Raw genomic sequence first — 16,088 nt, 5'->3', positions numbered from 1 at the left:
CCTAAGTTGAAAGGGTCTTAGCTAAAAAACGTGTCCCATGATGGGACTCCCATCAATGCAATAAACTAAAAATATATATAATTTAAGTTAAATAAATAGAAGATTTTGAGTCTTCATTTTCGGAAAGACAGAGAGATAGAAGTAGAACTGAAGAAAATTACCTTTGGTAGAAAAAATTCAAGCTCGACTGATTGATTGAGTTTATGGAAAAAGATTAAAAGTCAAGATGAAGATGAAGAAAAGAAAGATAAGAATATGGATGGAGAGGCAGAGAAATAGAGAGGTGAGAGATTTTTCTTTTATTTTTGAAATTTATAATATTTATTTTAATATATTTCAAGATAATTACGCTGTATTATTAATGAGTTTATCTGGTATTAATTTTGATTTTAACATATTTCAATAATGAGTTAATAAATTTGTTTCTAAAAATTTAATTTTATTAATTGAAGTTTGACTACTTTTTTCTCTTTTTAATTTTCTGTATTTTAAGATACGACTTTTTAATACATTTTATTAACTGATAAAAATGTTTAAATTTTTTTTAATTAAAATATATAAATAAATATATTATATATAATTTTTTTATTATAAGTAAGGCCTTCTTTTATTTGAAGGCTTTAAACAATTGTATTAATTACATCATTTATCAAGTCGGTACTGATTCACCGTACATATTTTCTTTACTTTCTATAACAAGTAATACCCTAGGATTAGACCTATAGAATGCATAAGGTTAAAAGTCACTTGTAAAAGAAGAGCAACATGTGAACTCCTCTTCAGGTACACGTTTTTTTTTCTGCCACCTGCCACCATTTTCATCTTTTGAGATGTAGACAACTCGAAGTACAAGCTAGGCCATATGCCTTACGGAAAAACAGCCTTATTATTTTTATTTTTTTTCACTATAATTTATGACTTGTCAAACTTCATTGACTCCCTATTCACCCCTATCAAAACCAATAAACAAAATATAATAATAAAAAGAAGTTTAAGGCTGTTAGTTTCTTGTTTTAGTCCTCATCTATACTGAGTCACTGACACACTCACATCATCAACATGACGCTGCTGCTGCATCGACTTTCCTATTCACCAAAAAAACAACTTTTTAAGGCAAAAACTGTGTAGAACCGGACCACCATGACCATGCCTAATTTTTTTCAGATCCATCCATACTTAATATCTATTATTGAAACAGTACAGATACCGAGAATATAATTTATTCCATTCTTCAATTCGAATCGTAAAATTCATTAGATATTTAAATAGATTCACTTCTTGGCCAAAATATTCACATTAAAAAAAAATCTCTAATACCACATAAATTTTAAATTTGATCAAAGAACAAAATTTCTTAAGCTCTTACTTCAAGGATGTTGTCAATCATTCTTTATTTTAGTTATAGTTTTTTCTCTTAAAATATCTCTCCATGTATGTTAACTTAATAAACTTATATATAACTAGGTTTCAATCTCATTTTTAAAAAATTCCCTTATAATTATAAATTATAAAATTGACCCACAAGAAAATTACTTAAATACCCTTCTTTAATTTTTTTTTTTCTTTCGGTTATTACAATTAGTACTACTACTACTACAACAACAACAACTGCTACTACTACAATTACTCGAAACCACTATTTATATTTTCATTATCACAATAAATAATAGACCCTAAGAACTTAATAATTTGCTTAATTCTTATGTTGTGTTGTTGTTATTGGTATTATTAATACTTTTGTTGATGTTATTATCATCACCATCTCTGTTATTTAAGTAGCATCGTCAACTCTCAGTGTTAATACAATGCTTAATTTCTTTATTTATTCACGAAAAACTGCCAATTGTCATACTTATATAATATCTCAAATAAAATATATTCATTCCTTTTGATAAATTTAATTTTTTAGAAATTGGTTAAGGCAAAAAAGAAAAAAAAGAAATAGAAAAAAAGAAGTAATGCCGTTAACACAGTTTTTATGTTTTTCAAAACAAATTTCATCATTGCTAAGTTGTGGGTATATGCATGAGTGTCATATGCCTCCATTATTTATGGTCAATTACTTTAATAATTGTGAAATTTATTGTGAAAAAATTTGAGTTCGTACCATTATTAAAAAAAAAAAAGGTTATGTTAACCAATGTCATTTTGTATCATCAAGATGGTTTCGACAAGTACCACTTGCAATGAAAAATAGTAAAAACTAAAAAAAATATAACTTTTAAACTAAAAGTTACTCGACTCCTAAAACCAATAGATTACATTAAAAAATTCCCAAAAGAAAATATTCCTCTCTCTCTCTCTCAAAAAGTATATTTTTTAACTAGTCACTTTAATACATGCACTTCTCCAAAAAAAAAAAAAAAAAATTAGTGTAGCTCTTGTCAACAAGTTTCATCAAACCATTTTTTTTTTCTCTTTTAACCTTAAACTTATTATCAAAGGTCATATTTAAGATAAATAAATTTATTTTATGTTTTGCATAATATGCTTTATATACAATTGTTGTTAAAAGTCTATTCTTAATTTGATTTTAAGTGAATTTGCCTATTACTTGTAAAGGATTTTCTTTTTAAGTTTTTTTTTATTATTAGCAAAAAACAATATATAACACAAAATGAAGTGAAAATCACACAAATAAACCCTATATATATATATATATATATATATAAAACTTAAAATTCTCACCTTAAAACTAAAATTCTATCAAGGTGGTCTGAAATGAGAAAAATTATATATGATAGGGATTTGCTTTCGTATTCAAAATGATTAGAATATATATGCACATCCTTCAATACCAAGTTTATTTAATTAACTTTCTCAAAAAAAAAAAAAGTTTATTTAATTAAGTTTAACCAAATTCATTAGAACAAAAATTAAAAATAGCCCAAGCTCAAAAACTGAAAATTTTTATTGATAATCCAACAAATCCGAAGAACTTCATCAAACATAACCAGAATTGAATCTGAGAAAAGGACAAGAAGTCGCAAAGGTTAAAGAGCAAATGATAATGAGTCTAAAAACAAACCTGAACAAACCATGGGAATGCCTTTTGTCTCAGAGAAAGTGCGGTTTCCTTGGAGATTTTCCTTAGCCCTTTGCTCACCATGTACATAGATACTATCTATATACTCATATTATATTTCATTGTAAGATAAGTTGTTATACTACACTCTTATACAATAAAGATGTAATCCTTAATGGTTTTCTTTGTGGATGTAGATCGACAAGACTAAACCACGTAACCCTTGTGTTCTCGGTATTCCTATTCTATATATCTTTTTTCGCATCCACTCTAGCATATACAACATAGTATAACCATGGAATTTAAACCCGGACCGGACCGTACGGTTGGACCGTAAAACCCTCGAACCGTTCACATCTACGGTCCATTTAAGGTGAAGAACCGTTCCATGCGAAAAAAGCATGGAACCGTCCGGACCGCGGTACGACCGTCCGGTTCTGTGAACCGTGACCGGTTCGGACGGTTCAAACGGGCTGCCTTGTTTTAGCTTAAAACGGCACCGTTTCGTCCCTTTTTTTTTTTTTTTTTTTTTTCTCTCTCTCTCTCCCTAATACGGCGTCGTTTGGCTTTCTGATTGAATAACCCTCAGTCCCTTAAACGAAACCCTCAGTCCCTCACTCTCTGCCGCTTCCTCACTCTCTCAATCACTCTCTTGTCTCTGCCTCTCTCTGTCATCGACATCGCCGTCGAAGCTCAGCTCAACCCACTCTCTCAATCACTCTCTTGTCTCTACCTCTCTCTGTCGTCGACGTCACCGTCGCAGCTCAGCTCAGCCCACTCTCTCAATCACTCTCTCGTCTCTGCCTCTCTCTGTCGTCGACGTCACAGCTCAGCCCAGATCGCAGCTCAACCAAGATCGCACGCTCATCGCAGCTCAGCCATCGCTCTCACGCTTATCGCAGCTCAACCGTCGCTCATCGTAGCTCAGCCGTCGCTCTCACGCTCATCGCAGCTCAGCCGTCGCTCATCGTAGCTCAGCCGTCGCAGCTCACTCTCTGCCTCTCTCTCACGCTCATCGCAGCTCAGCCGTTGCTCATCGCAGCCTCTCTCTCATGCTCATCACAGCTCAGCCGTCGCAACTCACTCTCTGCCTCTCTTCGAGAAAAGGTCATTTCCATTTTCTTCTTCTTTAATTCCATTACTACATTTTATTTTTCATTCATAAAATTGGATAATTCTTTTTTTTTTTTTTTGAAAAATAAATTTTTGTATCCTTCAATAAATTATGAATTAGTGTTCAAATTTTTTTGTATTAGTGTGCAAATTTGTTACAAACTTGATTATGAATTAGTGTGCAAAATTTTTATTTGATGCGAGTGAGAAGAACTTGTTGGTCCTGTTGCTGATCTTAGTCCATATATGTTGTTAGCGGTATGAGTTGCTTCCATATATTCATTTTGTGGATTTCTTTTTTGGTGTGTGTGTGTGTGTGTGTGTGTTAGGTAAGACACTGGCATTTGGGGTGCCGGCAATTATGCATGTGTTGAACAAACGAAAAGGAAAGATGTCGAAGGGGCGTAATCCGCTTTGCCTCGTGCTTTCACCAACTAGGGAGCCAGCTCAACAAGTATGTTGTCAATGACAATTTGTATAACCTATTTGTATTGAGTGATGTGAATTCTTTATTACCTGTTGAATATTTTCGTTAATGTAACTATTTCTGAGATGTGCAAAATCTGTGAATGCATTTGTGTATGTCTGTTGGCTGTCTTGAAAGTAAATTAGACTAATTTAGTTAATTTTTCTATTTTTTATTAATTTAATGTTTTTATATATATTTAAAATAATTATTAAATTAATTATGATGTCATCACGGTTCGACCCCGGTTCGACCTCGGTTCGACCTTAAAAATCTTGAACCTCTCCTTTTTACGGTTTAATGAACAGTCCGGGTCTAAAAACCTTGAGTATAACACACCACATCACTAATATATTTAACATAATTAAATAGGACGAGAACCCAAGTAAAGAAACTCAACGCCATGGTACATTTGAGAGGCAGTCTACAACTATGACTTTCAGCAAAAAAATAAAGTGTCTACAACTATTACTAGTCAAGCAATGAGTGACAATGGTTTGCAATCACGGCATGGAAAATATGGAATAACAGGAACTCTTTCAAGCATGAAGGCCTATGTAAACAGCCAAAGCAAATTGCAGTGGAAGCCCGAAATTACACTGAGGAATGCAGACAGAGTGATCCTACCCCTAATGGAATTCAGGTTCGAACCAAAACTTGCTGGCAACCGCCAAGGGCTGGTTTGTATAAAGTCAACGTGGATGGAGCCATTTTCAAGGATGCTAGTTGCTGCGGTGTGGAGTCGTAATCAGGAATGAAAAAGGCCAAGTCATGGGAGCATTAAGTAAAAGAATTCAACTGCCCCTGGGGCCTTTAGAGATTGAAACAAAGGCTATGGAGGAAGGCATTCAGTTGGCAAAAGATCTTAGTCTGAAGGAGATCATCATCGAGGGAGATGCAAAACAGGTGGCGATGGCCATCTCCGATTCTTCTTCGGCCCCAAGCTCGATCAAGAAGGTGATTGAAGGAATGCGTTTCTGTTTGCTGCATTTTAAGTACTGGAAGGCTTCCCATGTTGGCAGAAATGGAAACATGGTTGCGCACCACTTAGCCAAGCAAGCTCTGTTTGAGGATGACTGTACTGTTTGGGTGGAAGATACCCCCCATTTTGTATCAAAGCAGGTTCTTATGGATGTAATCTCTATGGATAATTGTCCAAATCAATGAAAGGTGTTTGATGTTTGTTATCAAAAAAAAAAAAAAAAAAAAAAAAAGCAATGAGTGACGAAAATCAGCCCGTGATTTTTTCTCACCGTTATAAAATACTACCAAGTTGTGGGTGAAAAGTTCATAGTATTCTCCATTCCCTCAAGTTTGAGGACATCATGGAAATTACTTCCCATCTACTTGCAATTGCAGGGTTTTTTCTATTGGCTCTATTGTACAATCAATGGAGGGTGAGAATTGGAAGTCACAAAATTAAGGGTATGTTGGCTCCAGAGCCATCAGGTGCCTTGCCAATCATAGGTCACCTTCATAAACTACATGGCCAAAACCCAATTGCACGAACCTTAGGTGCTATGGCTGATAAAGTTGGTCCCATCTTCATGATCAGACTTGGCATGAAACCTGCTCTTGTGATTAGCAATCATGAGGCAGTCAAGGAGTGCTTCACTACAAATGACAAGGCTTTTGCTGCACGTCCAATGTCTAGCCAAGGAAAGCACCTTGGCTACAACTATGCAGCATTTGGTTTTTCCAGTTATGAAAAATATTTGCTCAAGATCCGAAAGCTAATCAAGCTAGAACTCCTCTCTAGTCGTCGGCTTGAAACGCTAAAGAATGTGCAAGTATTCGAGGTGGAAACTGTGATTAAAGATTTGTACACTCTCTGCAAGAGCAACGAGGGCAACCAAACCAATGTGGTGATTAGTGAGTGGGTTGAGCGCCTAACCTTTAATATTATTACTAGAATGATAGCAGGGAAGAGATACTTTGATAGCTTCAGTCATGGAAATGATGGAGAGGCACAAGCCGCACAGCGTATAGGGAAAAGTATTAAAGCCTTCATGTACGCAGCTAGGGTCCCTATCATTTCGGATCTAATTCCATTTCTAGGATGTTTTGATTTGCTGGGCCAAGTAAAATCTATGAAGCGTATTGCAAGGGAATTGGACTCTGTAGCAGGAAGTTGGATTGAAGAACATAAGTATGAGAAGGCTGAAGGGTAGTGAACCAACCGACAGGCTGGACTTTATCGATGTCATGTTATCCGAAATTGGGGATGATGCATTCGGCCATACGCGTGAAACCATTATAAAGGCAACAGCATTGGTAAGTTATTGTCATTTATAGCACAACTTAATTAATCAACCATGTTTTTATTTTGTTTTGTAATTTCAATTAACTTAATTGGTAAATTTTTTTATGTCATCAAATATAATAAGAGATATAGGCAGGGACGGAGCTACTCTTTGACCAGAGGGCCATGCCCTCCCCTGGATTTTGAGAAATTTTTTTTTGTAGGTATATTTGATTTTCAAGGGTTCGGTTAATGTGTGTTATATCAAGCTTTCTATTTTTAGAAACATTTTATCGGAAATTAAAAAAATTGTCATTACTTTTTTTAATTTTCAAGAAAATTTTTAAGAACAATATGAAAAAGAGGCACAGCTTGCGATTTCAGCTTTTTATTTATTTATTATTATCATTTATTTTTATTTTTATTTTATTTTATTTATTTTATTATTTTTTTTAAGCAATGAAGTTTGACTTTTTAATCCATACACTGTTCATGCATTTCAGATTTTCTCCAAAAGAGTGCACTATATTTAACATAGTTCACGCACTGTTTATGAGACTCATAAGCACTTTATTTAGGAAAAAAAATTAAAAATGGGTCTCATGATATTATTCACATATTTAAAAATTATTTTGTAACAGTGTTTTCAGTTTTCAGCAAAATAAGTTATATTCAAACGGATCCTTAGTTTGGATACAAACGCAAACATGCGGCTGTGTTTTTTTGTGTAGATTTTGTGCACTGTTTATGGGATCCGTAAATACAGATTTTAACAAATTTTTCTTTAAAATTGGATCTCACGACATTATATATTTAAAAATTATTTTACTACAATATTTTCAATTTTCAATTTTTAATAAACGATATCTATATAAAGCCTCGTAAAGCACACCGATAAAGAAGAGCCAATAAATATCAAAAAAGTGAATAACACCTATTTAAAGACTAGATATGAGGTAAACAGTAAAAACAAGAATGGGTGGGATTGGGAACAGAGAAAGAGATTTATTTATGGTTTACAAAATACCCTACGGGTTTGTTTATTTACAAAAAATACCATATATGCTTTATTTTTAATAGCAATTTAATCATTTTATTTGATTTTTGTAAAACAATATATTACATTCATTATAAATTATACTTTTATTTAGTTTAATAATAGTGTGTGTCGTGTGGGTGTGTGTGTTAATATTTATATTTGATGTTAACTGCGAAACAATGTATCAGTACACACTAATACCAAAATATTTCATTCCAATAGTAAATCTGAAATCGAATTCAAAATTTTGATCTCAATTCAAAAAATTGTTGAAATTTCAATTCCTTAAAATTTTAATACCTCAGTTTCCAAAAATTCTTAAGCAAAACTATAAAAAGTTGATTAACAAATGAGTTTTATTCACCCCCCCCCCCCCCCTCATTTAAATTCCTAGCTCCATCCCTAGGTATAGGTTGAACCCTCTCTACAAAGAATATAATACTCTATAAAGAAACATTACTTTCTAATTTGGGAAAAATTTGTTACATACACTGTGTAAAAACTAATAACCAGTGCACTTCTAATTAAGTGTGGCCTCAATTTCATGTTGTAGAGTCTCATCTTGGGTGGCTTTGAGACTACATCTCTAACCTTGACATGGCTCCTGTCCATATTATTGAATAACAATCACGCTTTGAAGCAAGCTCAGGAAGAGCTCGATCTCAAGGTTGGCAGAGATAGGTGGGTGGACGACCATGATATCAAAGATCTAGTTTACATCCAAGCCATAGTGAAGGAAACGTTGCGCTTGTACCCACCAAGCCCCTTATCAGTTCCACATGAGGCCACAGAGGATTGTCATGTTTGTGGCTATTACGTCCCAAAGGGTACTCGTTTGCTTGTTAATGTGTGGAAATTGCACCGAGATCCAAGAATTTGGGAGGACCCAGAAAAGTTTCTACCAGAGAGGTTCCTCACAAGCCATGCAAGTATAGATGCTTCAGGTCAACATTTTGAGTTCATACCATTTGGGTCTGGGAGACGATTTTGCCCGGGTTACGCAATTGCATTGCAAGTATCTTACTTGGCAGTAGCTCGCTTGCTTCAGGGATTTGAGTTCACAACACCATCAAATATGTTGGTAGATATGATGGAAGGGTTGGGCATTACCTTGCCTAAGGCAACTCCCCTTGAAGCTCTTCTCACTCCACGCCTTGCTTCCAGACTCTATCAATCCCAGACAGAAATATAAACCATGCTTTCCAAAAGTATCTGTTTTCAATAAGCTTGCATATGCAAGGAGTTTTATAGTTCAATAATGTCGTTTGTCTAGCTCCTTTATATGGAGAAGTCAGTTCAATCTTCATTTGATTGAATGTAATAATAATTATAAAAGGAAAATAAGCTTGCACACTATTTTGACTTCATGCCATATGGATGGATATGTACCCCTAATATGGTCATATTTGACTACTGTAAGTTGAAGGATCATGATTGGTTGGATGGCATCGTTGTTAATGGTGAGGATGAACCTATTGGTTTCAATGTTTTTTAACAGGGATTTTACTGAGAGGCACCCTTTAGGAACTTTTTTTTGGGAAAAAGAAAAAAAAAATTATTTTTTTAGCTTTTTCAGTTTTCCATAAAACAATTTCTTGAAATGGTTTATTAATAGATGTCCTTAATGAAAATTATGATGGAAAATACTTCTCCCATTTAAGTAAGATCAGCATAATAAACCTGTAAGGTTGAATTTAATCAACCATCTTGTTAGCTTTATTCTGTGCGAAATTTACTTGTATTTCAGCATTTAGTAACCCTGTATTTAGGTGGGATTGTTGTAAGAGTAGTAAGTGAAATAGAGTGTTGAAATGCTCAAAAGTGTGCAAGAAAATAGAGACTTGCGACTTGATCTCGCGGGTGACTCGCAGCTTCAAGCCGCCAAAAGCAGTACACGTGCCAAGCATGCCAGAAGTTGAAGCGTCATGCTAGCTGGAGCACTACAGGACAAAATAGGACAACTGGTCGTTCTGTTATCTCGCAGCTAGATCTCGCGACTCAGTCAAGCTGCGAGCCAGCCATGTTTTGAAAAACCTGACTCTTCACATTCCATTCTCACCCCAGTATAAATACCCCTTATACCCACAAAAGAAAGAGAGCTTCCAGAGAGAATTTTGAGAGAGAAACTCTAGAGTAAAACAAGATTGATTCATCCACAATCTTTACATAAGAGACTCTTCAAATTCCTCAACTCTCTTCCTCTCCATTGTTAAACCCTTGAGAGGCTTTTTACCAAAACCTTTTTCTCACCATATCCATTACTGTGAGAGGGTTGTTTGGTGTTTTGGGAAGCAGTTAGGAAGGAACCAATCTACATTGGTTGATGCTATGATCAAGTAGCGGAATCCGGGAAGCTAGAAAAGAAATAGGTTCGGCGCAACCTCGTTGGAGCAAGAAGTTTGGAGGGCTTAGGTACACTGGGTAGATTAGGCTTGGAGGGTCTATTATTGTTTATGTATCCCAACTACATTTTCTAGTGGATTACTTACCGCTTAGAGGGTGGCGGAGAGGTTTTACGCCGAGGGCTTCGGTTTCCTCTTCGATAACACATCATGTGTTGTCCTTGTATTTGTATCTTCCTTCCCTTTATCTTTACCTTTTATTATCTGCTGTGGATGTGATTTTAATTGGCTTAGATTGATTACCAATTCTGTTTATAACTTATGTTCATTTTTCACACACTAGTTGTTTGTCATAAAGCTTGAATTGGTTATTTTGTATTTGGAGGTCTAAACATTCAAGGGTGTTTTATACACTATTTGAACTTTTAAAACCAAATATGGCAAAAAGATTAAAAAAAACACGAAAAATAAATAAATACAATTAATTAACCTAAACATAGTCAAACATAATCAAATATCATGTGAAAAATAACTAAATAAACAAAAATAAGAATTTTGTCCTAATCTGAGTTTGGGGTGTGTATGCATACTCAACTATGCGTATGCAAGGTTGAACCATACACACGCATACTCGATGGATGCGTACGCATCCTTTAGCACAAATCCGAAAAATTACATTTTTAGAGATTAATTAAACAAAGATATAACATTTGAGATCAATCAAGCATGTTAGAACCCTAAACACTAAACTAACATAAAGCAAATAAAACAAACATCAACATAAACAAATAATTAAGGAACAAAATCAAAGAATTAAACTAAACTACATTAAATAAATAAACATGTTAAATTTTATATAAAACTAAAATAACAAACCAAGAACAAGAAGAACAGATTATAAACAACCTAAAATTAGATTAGAACATATAAACAAGATCATAACATCAATCAAACATGATAAGAACATTTATGATAACATCAAACAAAGAACCATGTGAATCCTATATAGCAAAGTGAGAAATCATGGAAAAGAGACTCACCTTGCTTTAGAATCACAGATTTGAGATAGTTTAACCAACCCCTATGTGCCTACATTACAAATATTAGATTGAGATAACAAGAATAATTAAAGAACATAACAATGGTTAGTAATCATAACTCAAGAACAAAAGATTTTGAAAATGTTTTAGAAAAAAAAATTTTGAAAAACAAACTTTCTGCCTTGGAACTAACTAAAGAGAACTTTTTTATTTGTAAAACACGTACAAAGGTGTTGTGTTATGGTTTTGGAAAGAGAAAATAAGGTTTTAGAGAAGATGGAGACCAAAAACTTACTCTCTCTAACTAGGGTTTTGATTGGAGACATAAGATGAGTATTTATAAGTTAAAATTAGGGTTTTCAGGGATTTTTAATGGTCTTTGGATGTTTCCAAGGGTCTAGGGGCCGGATCACATTAAAGAATGATGCTTCAGGCCCTTAAAAATGAAGTTCCACTACTTAGAAAATCGACTTGCATTCACATCTTTTGAGGTGCGCATGCACCCTTGATTCTTGTGTACACATGCCCTAATTCATGATAGTTTTGATGGCCTGACTTCAAACGGTCATAACTTACTCAATATATATCCAAATTAGGAAAATTTTGTTTTCAAATTGAAGCCCAGGATTCTACTTTCCAATGAAACAAACCTCACTCAAAAATTCTTTGTGGATCAAAAGTTATGGTCAAAACAATGAGTGAAGGTCATTTTTCAAAATTGTTTTCAACACGATTTGAGCACTTCTAAGTTGTGAATTGTGATTACTTCCAAACTATTGTGAACTCTCTAAATACCTTTGGTTGACATATGTCAAGCTCATTATTGGAGTCAGGAACCAAAATTTATTAACGGGTATAATGTGGTGTCTACACCCCCTTAACAATATTATGGATTCTTTTAAGAGTTATGCGAAAGCTGCAAAATTTTCTTCAATAATTTTACAAAACTTTTGACGTAGTAAATTCTTATTGATTCACATTTAGGCCCATCACTGACATCACTTTTTTACTTACTAATAACCGCTCATCACAATAGAAATTTGTAAAAAAATTTGTAACTTTAGCATTTTCTTCCTTTTAAAAGCTATAAATAAAATTTAAAGATCTAAAATCTAATACAAAATATTCATTCAAAAAAAAAAAAAAAAAACCAATAGCAACAATTACAAATAGTAAAGTTAAAAACAATTAAGCTTAATTAACCAATTTTACCAAAAAGAACTACCCGGCCCTTTTAAAAAAAAATTGTATCCTTACCCGGAAGGAGATGCACACATAAAAAACACAAAAAAAAAAAAAAAAAAAATCCCTTTAGTAGTTAAGTAGAAAAACTGGATGTTGGAGGCATTGCACGCAATTTTATTTATTTATTAAATCACTAAAATCCTTAAACCCTTCAATTCCTGTTAAAGACATGGCTCTCTCTCTCTCTCTCTCTCTCTCTCTCTCTCTCTCTCCATAGTTTATCATTTCAATCATAATGTCTTTGCATCAAGTCTCTTCTCTTGTTATTCCATTTCTAATTCTTTTGTTATTCCATTGTTTTCCAAGAACATATTGGTAAGTCTAAATCAGTATAATTAGGGTGTTGGGTGCAAATTGTAAACCGACGTACTATTATATACATACAATACTACAACAAAACTTTTTCAGGATTACATTGGGCAGTATCAATATTACAATTGACCGTTCTTTTATCACATTTAGCGGTTATTTTATTTTATTTTACTCACATTTGATGGTTCTATTGTTATATTAAGCAGTTCCAACATCACATTTAATCATATTTTTGTCATATTTGATGGTTTCCTTATTTTTTTGTTTACTCTCATTTGACAGTTTCATTGTCACATTAAGTATTACTAACATCACATATGATATGACCGTACCCAACCTAACCCAATTCACCCAATAATCGATGAATATATATAACAAATATACCCCCCAAAGCCTAAAAAATGACTGGAATACTATCGAAACTTATAAAATAACTAAAATACCCATGAAACACTCTAAGATTACCAGAATGCCTTTAGAAGCTAAATTTTTTTTTATCTAAATACCCTTAAAACCTAAAAAAATGACCGAATGACCTTAAAACCTAAAAAATGACCGAAGTGACCCTGAAACCTAAAAAATGACTAAAATACCCTTATAACCTAAAAAAAGATTGTAATTTCCCACGAAACCTAAAAAATTATCGAAATACATTAAAAAAAAATTGTATATCTTAGTTTTGTATTATAAATATAGTACTTTTCCCCCATCAATCTGCATTTTTTCTAATTCTTTTGTTATTCCATTTTTTTTTTCCCAAGAACATATTGAAAAGTCCAAATCAGTTTGATCAAGGTGTTGGGTGCAAGTTAGTAAATAACCAATATACCCCTCAAAAACATTTAAAAGGAGTAAAATATCCCTAAAACCTTGAAATAACCCAAACACCCATAATGACAGTGATGATGATGATCACAAAAATCCCAAGCTTTTCTCGGCCTTGATTTTGATTGGGCTAAGCTTGATGCTAACGGTGATGGTTGGGAGAACATGTACGTTTAGGCCCATTGACCTAGCACATGTACGTACTTCTATAAGTTGGGATAATTTCAAATTCAATTAAGTTAGCCCAACACTTTAACAATATTTTGTAAAGTCCAAGTTGAAATGTGGTTTCCTCTTCTTCTTCTTCTTCTTTTATTATTTTATTTATTTTATTTTATTTTTTATTATTTTTTTTTAATTTTTTTAATTTTTTTATATTAAATATATGTTAAATGAAATTACTAAAATAGTTAGCTTTAAATGAAACTTTAATATTAAAATTTTCAATTAATTAAAAAAATCTTCTAGTCAAAACTATGTTAAAATTTTTTTAAAAGATCTAATAAAAGTTTGTGGGGAAAGATTTGTGACTTTATGTCATCTAATGATTGGTATTTTCCAAATAAAAGAAGACCACTTGGCTGAAACTTTTGCGATTGTTGCTTTGTGCATTTGGAACAATCAAAATAAAAAACACCATGACAAGGTTATGACAACTTGCAAAATTTATAGTAGAGCCGTGGAATTGATGCAAGAGTACCGATCTGTAATTCAGGATATTCATGTTTTAGCCAAAAAGGCAAACATCGCAATTGCTAACAAAACATTCAGAAACTGTATATAATCGAAGAGAGAGAAAGAATGGCCTTTTTGGTGGACTTGATGCTCACATATAAACATCTGTATTATTGCTTATAAAGTTATATATATATATATATATATATATATAAACAAAATTAAAAAGTAAGAGTTTATGCCAATAATATCTTTATACTACATGTAAACCATATGTGAATATGTTTGTCTGGATCAAAACCATAAAGCCCAAAGATAGCAGCTTGAGTCTCACGACTAAGAGATTTCCTTGTACTGGTCAAGTCTCATTATTAGCTCCATCTAATTAAGCTTCTACATGAAAAAGAATAAAATCCCCTTAGCAATATATCATTCCTTGAAACACCAACAAAGATATATGTCAGCATAGGCTGTAATGTGTTCATTATAAGTTCACTACAAGTTTTTTAAGCTATTATCTCACTGAGGAAAGCCAAAGGAACCTCTGAATTTTCATCAGCCAAAGCAATCCATACAAGATCAATGTTCTAAGTTACCATCTACTTGACATGCATTAGATTTTTATTTCAAGCAAATTTTAAATATTAAATTTTTTTTACTGAGGTCTAACGTTTAACAACAATAAGGAAATAAAATTCAAGACTTGGTATTTACCTCAATTTTTACTAATATTTTAAATATTTGAGTTCAACATTGAGTGCAAAATATCATATCTTGATACTATCAATTGTTGAACAACCCCAATTAAATAACAAGACATGAAAGATCAATGTTTTGAATAATCGATTTCTGATTAATAGTGTACACTATCTTTTCTCTTAACAGTATTTCTTAAACACAAAGATAACTTAATTCTCTCTTCCCTTTAATCTATTGTTGTCAGACTTCTACTCCAATGCACTATTTGCATCTCCCTAGTAAGGGGAAAAAAAGGAACTAATGGCCTGTTTAGATAGAGGGGAGAAGGAGAGGGAGTGAAGGGGAGTAGAGTAGAGTTGGCTAAAAATAAGCTAATTTTGTGCTAAATCTACTCTTTTCCCCCTCCCTCCCCCTCAATCCAAACGGACTATAAATAAAAACAGCCAAATTTGTGAAATAAAAACATAATCAAAATATGTCAGACAAGAGAATCCAATTAGGACATGAGCCCAACACATATAGAAGTCGTATCTCCAAAATTTAGACATTACATGATACTATGCTTGAAAATAAATTTTTTTTGCTATTATCCTCAGCCAATGGTATAACTGAATATCAATAATCAAGTCATATTTTGACAACTCTGAACTTTAATGTTGGAACCCAAAAATCTTGGTGTTGCTTCTAAAGTTTACAGACTCAGACTAATTAATAAAAATAATCAGATCATTCAAACCCTCAACAACTACACCAAATCAACATTTTTACATTCAAATAGATATTCCTAGAAGTCCTTCAATGTCAAGGTTTTATACAAGAGATAGAGATAAAGTTAATTATGTTAGAAAACATGCAAAAAAAAAAAAAAAAAAAAAATGTTCTCCATTACATCCAATTGTGACAAATAGTTGCTGAACTCTTCCACCACTATAAAATGCAAAGATGAACATTCTAATTCACATTATGTGCCAAATTGCGAATACCAAATTTTCCAAACAATTGAAAATAAAAATAATTGAAGACCCAATTGAATTTAGTAGCTAAAATGATGCCCACGACATTATC

General features: G+C 33.0%; 1 protein-coding gene and 1 pseudogene across 1 annotated transcript; both read left to right on the top strand.

Annotated features, from left to right (window-relative positions):
• The first annotated feature begins 5,375 nt into the window (after positions 1–5,375).
• LOC115962015 lies at positions 5,376–5,771 on the top strand. The gene has a single exon (XM_031080888.1). It carries the CDS (start codon positions 5,376–5,378, stop codon positions 5,769–5,771), a length of 396 nt encoding a protein of 131 aa, XP_030936748.1.
• Positions 5,772–5,846: 75 nt separating this feature from the next.
• Positions 5,847–9,150, top strand: LOC115962240 (annotated as a pseudogene).
• Positions 9,151–16,088: the final 6,938 nt, after the last annotated feature.

Source organism: Quercus lobata, chromosome 9, assembly GCF_001633185.2.
Source record: "Quercus lobata isolate SW786 chromosome 9, ValleyOak3.0 Primary Assembly, whole genome shotgun sequence".
NCBI classification, from domain to species: Eukaryota; Viridiplantae; Streptophyta; class Magnoliopsida; order Fagales; family Fagaceae; genus Quercus; species Quercus lobata.
The sequence above is the reverse complement of the archived record's forward strand: the minus strand, read 5'-3'. Positions and strand labels throughout refer to the sequence as shown.

Excerpts from the sequence above, each read along its gene's own strand:
- LOC115962015 (XM_031080888.1), top strand. The coding sequence starts at position 5,376 with ATGGGAGCATTAAGTAAAAGAATTCAACTGCCCCTGGGGCCTTTAGAG.